General features: G+C 32.8%; 1 protein-coding gene across 1 annotated transcript; it reads left to right on the top strand.

Annotated features, from left to right (window-relative positions):
* The first annotated feature begins 206 nt into the window (after positions 1-206).
* LOC104742076 (uncharacterized) lies at positions 207-8,562 on the top strand. Its single transcript, XM_010463038.3, has 3 exons — positions 207-1,343; positions 7,809-7,890; positions 8,047-8,562. Exons 1-2 carry the CDS (start codon positions 488-490, stop codon positions 7,871-7,873), a joined length of 921 nt encoding a protein of 306 aa, XP_010461340.1. The 5' UTR covers positions 207-487; the 3' UTR covers positions 7,874-7,890; positions 8,047-8,562.
* The last annotated feature ends 1,855 nt before the right edge of the window (positions 8,563-10,417 follow it).

The raw sequence follows: 10,417 nt of genomic DNA, 5'->3' as shown, positions 1-10,417 counted from the left end.
GAGTTTTTTATATATTAAAAAACTTCTATATTTTAAATTAATTAGTTTATCATAAATTAATATGGCTTCAGTTTTAGTGTTATAGGAATTGAGCACCAAACTGTTTCATTGTTAGGCAAACTTAGAAAAAAAATATTGTCATTTATGTAAAATTAGTTGGTTATTTTGTGTATATATATATATTTTGTGTCATTTTATCTATCCTTTCACATTTCATCACATCCCCACTAGAGAAAGAAAGAGATATTTCTCTCTCTTCTCTTTCGTTTTCGCTTTCAGATTGAGTTTGACTCTTCGCCAGCCACCGCCTCTCTCCATCAATGGCGACACCATACCTCTCCCTTCAACCTCTTTAAGTAAAAACCTTTTTTGCTATCTCTTCTTCTTTCTCTTTTTCCTCTCCAATACGCATCATTTATCAAAACCCTAGATTCACCTCTCATCTTCTTCTCCTTTTTATGTTCTTGTTTCTTTCTTCCATGTCCACATGGATTCTTGTAACAGTGGAAGCTTGCAATCTTCAAGCGACGACCACGAGTCTTCATCAACTGGTGCTCCACCAGCTCACTCCTCTTTCTTCCTTCCTCCTTTCCAACCACCGCCTTCTTCCTCTGCCTTCTACGGCTCTTCCTCCTCCTCTTCTGCTACCTATCTAAACTTTGTAAACAATTTCATCTCCGATGACATTCTCAACCAAACCCATCTCCTCCCTCCTCCTCCACCACCACCGCCGCCTCCCCCTCCTCCTCCCTCTTCTTCCCGAAACCCTAGAAAACGAACAAGAGCTTCAAGGAGAGCTCCCACCACCGTTCTCACCACCGACACTTCTAACTTCAGAGCTATGGTTCAAGAATTCACCGGCGTCCCTGCCTCTCCTTTCTCCCACCCTTTCTCCTCCACTACTCGCCGTTTCGATATTTTCCGATCTCCCTCGGATCCACTTACTTACAACCCTTTTCGTCCAATGCCTCAAAAACCTCATCATCAACCTTTGAATCCTTCATCTTCTTCTTTACTCAACAATCATCACTACTCCACTACTTCCATGACCTTCCCAGATCTACCTCTCCCTCAGAATCAGACTCACCAAGTTTCTACATTTCAGTCTCTTTTGTCTCATCAACATCATCATCATAACCATCAAACAACACTTTCTCCTCTCCACGAGCTTGACTCAATGAATCTCGGATCATTACAGCAAAATCACCATCAAACTGCTGATGATCATAACCATCTGGTAATGATGAGGCAGTTCTCGGAGTTTGACCGTCGGACGGAAAAGAGACCGGAGATCAATAACAATGTCTCATCTTCTTCTTCAGCTCCGACCAAAGGCTCTTCAGGTACTACTACTACTACAACCACAACAACAGTTGATCCCTGGATTTTCCCTACAGATTCCAATAATTAATTATATTTCAATATACATTATTATTTTTCATAATTATAAAACCATATTTTATAAATTTTAATTCTAGTATCTTAAAATCAGATTGTAGTCACTGAGATTGAATTATCAGATTTTTTTTTTCTTCTTATGAATGATATATTCCATCAAAATATTTATTCTTATTTCTTGCTAGTGATTATACTCTGTCTAACACGTTACGATGACCCATAATGGGGTATATGATTCTCCACATGTTGTAAGTACTGTATGTAAAATAATGTAAGTATCTATAATGTATAAGTTTATACGTTATAAATTTGGTTCTTAGGTCTTGAAGAGAATCTAATTCGGATTTGGTTCGTTGGTCTATAACGACAGTTCACACGTGTGATGTGTTTTGTTCCATCGTTACTTTGACATATCTTCCCCTCTATATATAGGTTTTTTTGTAGTCAATTAATGTTCCGGCAACTTTTATTAACTGCTCTCCATCCTTGTCTGTACGAGATAGAAAAACTAGGTCTTACTATTTTGTCCTTTTTCAACCGAGTTAAAGTAAACAAAATACAAGGTGTTTTCGTGATAATCCAATAATCATCATTCATCAAGTCATCTTAATTTATTTCTTCATGTGATTCATTTCAACGTTGAAAGTAGTGTCTCACATTACTGTTACAATAATCACATAGGTGTTCAATATTGATTTCGCCTGATCATATTTCTGGATTTTTGATATATATATATATCAGTAGGTAAATTAAAATCTAAGTCTAATATATATAGATGGTGTGGTATAGTTTCGGTTCGAAAAGAATAACATGCTTTAAATTGTTCCGCTTTGTTTTCGACTTCGGCATCACAATTTCGGATATTGAAAAATTGAATTTATGTAAATCATATAATATTCATGAAAAATTGATCTGCATGTAAATTATAATGTTTTGTAAGAATTGTGATGGCTTTTTCCATAAACATTGAATATATTCAATAGGTCTTTAGAATGGAATTAAAAGCGTTACATCAGATCGATTATGTTGTAGTATAATGTGAATGATTTGAGTCATAAGTTTTCGGCAAACTGTTCTTCAATCATTGGATTAAGAACTACTAATATTTGTTTCGGTGAAAATAAAACTAATATTCTTTTAACTATGTAAATCAGAATATTCTGAAATAGACAAATAGTAGTATTATATGATTAATAAAATCACTATAGAAAATTGTATTCTGCAACATTTCTATAAAATTTCCCGAATTTTAATAAAGTTTAAGAGAAGAGTTTTTATCGATGAAATGCCAAAAAAACCACGAGGTGGTGGGCTAGTGGTTTTAGTCTTGGTGGAAGAGTCGGCATGTTGGTCTAGGCTAGGAATCGATTCTCTCCAAGCGTAGAATTATTCAGCTTTATCCCGTTGGCCACATGGGTACGAGCCTATTGCTTACGGCTCATTTGCATACCTGGGGGATCCTACCTGGGATATCCTCTCTCAGAGAGATTAGTCTCAGACCCCTCCATAGATTTGGGGATTTACTCCATGAATTATAAAAAAAAAAACAAACAAAAATGCCAAAATATAAGTTCAAACAAAAAAATAAAAAGGTGTTCTAATCAATGAAATACCAAAGATAAGTCAACTTAACATATCTCTTTCCCTAGAAAGTTTGAATTTTACACCAATAAGTAACCAAAATTTTGGTCTAATTTATACTTTCTAGACGTGTAGCAAAATATTAACATATTAGATTCACTTTAGCACCCATTTTTATACCATACCAAAAGTCAAACCTACGTAAAAGTGTGTTTAGGTTAAAAAAATAGTGTATCAACTCGTGTAACGTTAGGTTGTTTGTCCCTTTCTATTGCAAATTTTGCCTTTTTCTTTTTGTTGCAATTTGGAGTAACCTTATACATTATTAACTATATAGAACTAAGTAAACGCTTGGAACCGAAAGAGAACTAAGTAAACGCTTATTAGGACCAACATATGAATGGTCCACTAGTATTATAATACTATATAGCAATTGTAATCTCAGATACTCGTCGAACGTCTTTGAGGATTGTGGCTGAGATGATATCATCATCTCTTTGTTAAGTATTTTCCATTCAAACGTACACAATATCCATATTTCTAGACGTTTAGTTCTTGGTTTTTTTTGTTCTTGAACATAATTATGTTAGAAACTCTATTCTTTTGGTTATAGGAAACCCGGTATTCTGATTCAAATGTAAACTGGTTAGTGGTTGGTTAAATTAAAGGAACAAAAGTTCACTGCATATATTTTGTACTAACCTCTCATGAAGAAAATGTTCTTAAAAACTGATCTCCTTGTAAATGATGTATGTACGTAGAAGGTTAGGTATCCTGCTTAAACCCTTTTGTAATTAGCTATTAAGAAAATGAGAATATTTTGAAAAGAAACAGTGGACATAGAAAGTGGTTACTAAAACCTACATGTTAAAGAACAATGGTCACGTTTTGTTTTCTTTGATAAAGGTCAATGGACATTGAGTCATTTTCTATAAACATGAAACTGAAAAGTATTTGAAATTTGAATATTTCTTTTGATTACAAGTTGCTGAAATTATTTTAAAGATAGAAATTAATGTAAAGAAAACTGAAAAGGGGGTAAAAGGTCATTATTGACCAGGGAAGACGGTCATGAAACGTTACGTTTGATTAATACACATATCAAACCTTCTATTTAGGAAGTTATCATCTCAGAATGCATTGTTTAGATTTTAGACTCAGTAATATAGATACTCTATATATACATATGTGTATGCATTTAGAAAACAATGATGAGAAATGGTCGGGGGATCAAGTTGGGTAGATATTGAGGGCACGATGAAGATATAATAATCATAAGCGTTTGAGGTGATTTGTGTCTCTTTCTTATTTGGAATCATTTGAAATGGCCCACGCCAGAGAATATTATTATTTCTAGTAATTATGAGCATATATATCATTTCATTTCGATACGACATCTCCAAAACAGGTTTACAGGCACAGAAAAGATCTTCTCATCTACATGTACATAACGCGTATTTAACTCTTTATATCGTACATGTAAGATTAAGTTAATGTTTATTGAATGAATAATGGGATAAAGAACTTGAGACTTATCCCCAAAAGCTTAAGTACGTGTGCGTATAACGAAAAAATCAGGAGTGTGATAAAAAATGTCTCGAACCTTCACCTTAATCTAGTGGAGACCTTGCCTAATGATTGGGGCCACAGGACGTAACATTTTTTTTTTTGTCTTAAGTTTTGGGACGGCGACTACTGCGACAGATAGAAAAAAATAGTTGATACCGTAGTGATGGGTGAAGAGTAACAACGCATGTAACATCAATGTTCTCTAGCTAACAACATACTTGGATACATAGCTAGACTATATAGTAAAATAAAATAAAAAACCATAAGAATCTTTTCATAATTACTTAAATACTTAGGTTCATTCCTAGGATGAACGTTCTTGTTCACTTTTTCTTTATCAACCAATCAGAATTTTCTATACATTATATTGTTTAAAAAAACAAAATTAAATTAAAAAGCAATACATATTAAGGAAACAAATTCTGTATAATTTTTTTAAGGAAAGTTAAATATTGGCTTGCTTTAGATTTCACAATTAGAATGAAATGATGTATCCGTTTGAGTTTACAAATAAGGTGATTAGAGTTTAGATTTTACAATTCAAACAAAATTATATGTCGGTTTGGGTTTACAAATAAAGTGGTTAGAGTTTAGATTTTACAATTAAAACGAAATTATATGTCGGTTTGGGTTTACAAATGAAGTGGTTAGGGTTTAGATTTTACAATTAAAACAAAATTATATATCGTTTTGGGTTTACAAATGAGATGGTTAGGGTTTAAATTTTATAATTAGAACGAAATTATATGTCGGTTTGGGTTTACAAATGAAATGGTTAGGGTTTAGATTTTACAATTAGAAGGAAATTATATGTCGGTTTGGGTTTACAAATGAAATGGTTAGAGTTTAGATTTTACAATTAGAATGAAATTATATATCGGTTTGGATTTATAAATAAACGGTTTAAGTTTTTATTTTTATAATAATGTATACAGATTTTGTTTCCTTATTTTATAAAGAAGTGAATAAATAGATTATTAAATGTATAATGAGATGTCATATTCTCATTGCCTAAAATAAGGAGAAGTGAAGTTAGGAGTGAATCCAAAAATTGTTCGTATATGTTGTACTAATGTTTGACTGATTTTGGCTCGTGCATGGGACATACTTTTTTCTTTTGGGTTTCTTTTGACCCAAAACTTTTTTTTCTTACTTGTCCTAGGGTTGCTTCTTAGCGTCTGAAGCCATGTGATCTCGTAGCTTGAGGCTAACCATACACGTTACAATGTCCTTGGCAGAATTTGTTTGTCCATCATCTGCTAAATCTTAGCAAACTTCGAGTTAGGTTCTTGATCCAGCTTCCATAACATCATACGTCCCATCTAGAATTTACATCATTTCTACTTATGTGTTACTCCCTTAGGCCTTTTGACCAATGCAAAACCACCCTATCATAGTCTTCTATCACTTTTTGTGGGCATTCTCTTCACTATATATGCATATCACGTAGCATATAACATCTCGACTTTTCTGGTTTTTAATTTCACATCAATGGTAAATGCCAGCTTATACAATTAGTTTAACATTGTTTTCAATTTTGCCTTAGGGAACAATGAGTTTTATGCATTTTTCAACAAACAGAACACTCAAAACTTACTTGTTTCAACTTAATAGTATTATATTATTACATTTTTCTCATTATTAAATATTAAAACTAGAAAATCTACATTAGAGTTAGTTTTACTTGTTTTATATAATATATGAATACCTTATATACGAGGAACATAAACCAAATTACCTTCATAGGCTTCGATTTTACAAATGTAATAAGTTGTCGAAAGAGAAAACGTAGTAGCATAAGAATATATTTGCGTAAAACCTGAAAGAAAGAAAAAATATAAAAGTAAGTTGCATCAAAGTTAGAGCTGGTTTCTCATGATTAAAACTCAAAAAGAGTTATGCTACAATTGGGCCATTATTTTTGTCTGCCTTATTGCTCTGTCTACTGAACTTCAACAACAACCCCACTTGTGTTTTCCACTCCCCTTCACTCATTTTACTCTTGCCTTTTCTAGTTTAAGAGAAGAATATATATACATGTTAAATTCACTGAAAATATTAAATTTTTGTCGTTGAGAAACTATGTTTTTATGTAACGGTCCAATGGTTCTCTGTCCTAGATACAATGTGATGTTGGTTTGTCCGGAACTTTTTTGAAAAAGAAATTTCAATATAGGAAACCTAGTTCACAACATATGCTATCATAAGTGAATTATTGCGATGAGTGCAATTTTCTCGATCATAAATGGTTTTTGTTGTTGTAATAAATTCATGATTAGTTTGTATGTTGTTTAATATTGGTATTGCTGTAATATGTTGCATTGGTTATGTTTCCTGTTAGCTTTTGGTGTTTTCGATCCAACCATTTATTAAGACCAAAAAGATATAATATCTTCGTTTTTTAGAAGCCTCAACCTGTGATCGGCCAACAAAAAAAGAAGCCTCAACATGCACTGCATCTTTCAAGAACTTCTACCTTTCATGGGCCACAGGCCAACAGCCACACACTGTTAATCTATTTATCAATTAGAAACCTCAACCTGCTTCTCCGGCCCGCTAAAGATGATATTCGATTGTTTTGGATGATTTTTATATTTTCATCATCAAAAGTTCCGTGATTTAGATTATTTCCTATAACATGTTATTTTTCCATATATATGGGAGGGTACTTTTTGATATACGGTTTCGTTACTGAATGTTTTTTTTTTTTTGGTTTTATTTTATGAAAACTGAATTGAAACTACATGTTTGGTTTAGGTTTTTTTTTTTCGTCAGTTTACATTTTATCAATTTACAGAAACTGAGACTATATTAAATGCATATATGTGAATCAGTTCTGTTTTGGTTATTTTGGTTTATCCCACGATTGTCAACAAATATTGTAGCATAACATGCATGAGCACATTTATCCTTATAAAATAAGGGTAAATAAATATGTTACTTCTCATTTCGCAAACCTCACCCATCAAAAAACATCTAAAGAATCAGATTTCTTTAATCATGATTTATAGTTTACTAGATTAGAATCTGTCCAATATGTGGGTTTTAAAAATATTCAATAAAATTGATTTTAACAAAAAAAATATATTAAAATTTTGTTATATGTAGAAACTATTTTTAAAAAGTAAATATATAAGTTTTAGTTAGGGTTATCGTTTTGCAACCTTCGACCCTAGAGAAATGCTTGGTGCAACCTTCCTCCTCCTTTATGGAGAGATCTTTTGTACCCTACTCCCTAACCGTTTTACTACCTTGTGTAGATTATCGTGCCGGCAAGACTAAAGGTTATGGCTCCGGCACGATACCACATCCGAAACAGAATTAATATCACCAAGGAAGCATGTGAGTTTTCCAGTACCGTATCCGGCAGCTAGACTATCAATTGTCCTATACATTGATCAAAGAGTCGTTACTTCACTATTGTTTAAGACTAATAAATAAATTATCATCTTATTTTACCTGATGCCCTCGGTCCAACCGGGGAATGATTCTTTGTAGGTGCTGGTCACAATCGAAGGACGAATTATCACGAGCGACATATCTTCTCTTTTTGCTCCAACAATCATTTCCCCCATTGCCTTCGTAAACACGTATGTGTTTGGCCATCCGTACACCTTTGCCCTATTTTATATATTGTATATATATTAAAGAAAATTAGAATGAGCTAGAAATACAACTTTGACATATATAGGACCAAATGACCAATGTAAATCATAGGGATCACCTTGCATGTCCAAAATCTTTCATGGCTTTTTTGATGGTCTCGGGGGAGGCTCCGGTGGCTTGAAGCTGGCTAAGTTTCTCCTTAACCAACGTCTGCTCTTGATTGATATCTAGGCCGATGGCTCCGTTTAAAGTCTCACCCATACGGTAAGATAGTTTCCATTACCACTCCCGATTTTTCACCACTTACGTAAGCTACATATATACATAATAATGTTCTTAGAATTTAAATTATGGACTGGATTATATTTAGAATATTTTTTTTCTGAAAGTTTTTTTTTCTTTTGTGAACTTTGTGTTTATATATATACCTGTCGACACATGAACAAAGACATTCAATCTGAAACCGACATAGAAATAAATAAAATAAAAAAAACTTCCAACTATCAAAAAAACCATATTATCCAAGACACTCACCACCCGATTTACTATTTGAAGAACATCATAAATTTCCCTCAACAAACTTTTACAATGGAGAAAGTATATATGAATGGAATATAGATGGTAGATCCGAATACGAAATGATGAATTTATTTCAAGAAATGGGGGTGGCAACCCTATCCTACAAAGCTAAAGGAATGTCCGACCAACAAGCATGTGTCATGCTAATCTCAGGCTTCAATAGAGCCTTAAAATTTTGGTGGGACAATGCTTTAGGCATAAAAACTCAAAATAATATTATAAACCATACTGAAACTAGAAGAGTAGAAGGAGAAGATGGTTTTTATGAAGAAGACCAAGTTCAAAACGCTATAGAATTATTACTCCACACCATGACCATGCACTTCGTAGGAAACCCTTCTGAAGAACTAACTAGTAAAAAGCTTATTTTAACAAATCTTAGATGTCCAACCACCAAGAAACTTTGAACAAAGAACTATTACAAGTATAACGGAACAATATGATGGAAAAGTATTATTAAACTTTGGTTCTTTTAGAGATCCATCATCATTAAAATTCAGTTCATTCTACCCACGTTCATCTTTCTCTGAGTACAGAACTGGCCAAGCTAGCACTGAATCAGAGGAAAGTGTAGAACAAATTTTAACAAAAAACCAAGGGAAAAAACCTATAATTTTTCAAGCACCGATAACTGAACCAGTTCAACAATCAGAAGTGGGATCGTCTAATTTTCCTACTTCCCCAACAGCTTCAGATTTTAAATCAATAAATGTTATCATAAAAACCTTTACAATAGACAAAGATTATCTTAGAGGAAAATTTTTATCAGATAAAAATAGAGATAAGAGAAAATGGTATTTTCAAGCTTTTAACAAAGAAAAATTTACCACTTTTAGAGAAATATGGTATGACCATATGGAAAATATAGAAGTAAATATTCCATTCTTCACATGGTTTGAGACATACGCTTTAGAAATTGCCATATACTACCCATATAAAAATGAATCAATAAACACTAGTTCCACTTTATACCACACATGGGAAATGACTAACGGAGAAACACACAAATCAGTCCACCCACCTTTAAAAGACATCAAAATTCACACTCCCCAAAGACAAGTAATAGCTACACCTTTTAGAACCGGGGCAAACCGAGATGATAAAGATTCAATATATATGGCTGACATTAAGATTATATATGAACAAAATAATTATCAAAGTCAAATATTACATACTATTTTACGACAAATCGATAACCTTGATAACAAACTAGAAAAAGATGAGAAAAACATAACAACAAACTATCAACCTCTACCACCACCCTTTAACGCAATTTCACCACCTCTCTTTAAACCATTATCTAAACCTATTAATTTTCCAGAAAATAAAATTTTAAAATCAATCTCAAGTGGACTAGATAGACTAGACAAAGCTAAGGGAATAAATAATATTGATGAAGACATTCAATATGAAACCGACATAGAAATAAATAGAATAAAAAGAAACTTCCAACCATCAAAAAAACCATATTATCCAAGACACTCACCACCGGATTTACTATTTTGAAGAACATCATAAATTTCCCTCAACAAACTTTTACAACGGAGAAGGTATATATGAATGGAATATAGATGGTAGATCCAAATACGAAATGATGAATTTATTTCAAGAAATGAGGATGGAAACCCTATCCTACAAAGCTAAAGGAATGTCCGACCAACAAGCATGTGACATGCTAATCTCA

The sequence above is a fragment of the Camelina sativa genome, chromosome 14 (assembly GCF_030686135.1).
Source record: "Camelina sativa cultivar CO46 ecotype springtype chromosome 14, ASM3068613v1".
Taxonomy (NCBI): domain Eukaryota; kingdom Viridiplantae; phylum Streptophyta; class Magnoliopsida; order Brassicales; family Brassicaceae; genus Camelina; species Camelina sativa.
This window is presented reverse-complemented; position numbering and strand designations above follow the sequence as displayed.

Excerpts from the sequence above, each read along its gene's own strand:
- LOC104742076 (XM_010463038.3), top strand. The coding sequence starts at position 488 with ATGGATTCTTGTAACAGTGGAAGCTTGCAATCTTCAAGCGACGACCAC. Across the intron at positions 1,344-7,808 it reads TCCGACCAAAGGCTCTTCAG|ATTATCGTGCCGGCAAGACT; the intron begins GTACTACTACTA and ends TACCTTGTGTAG.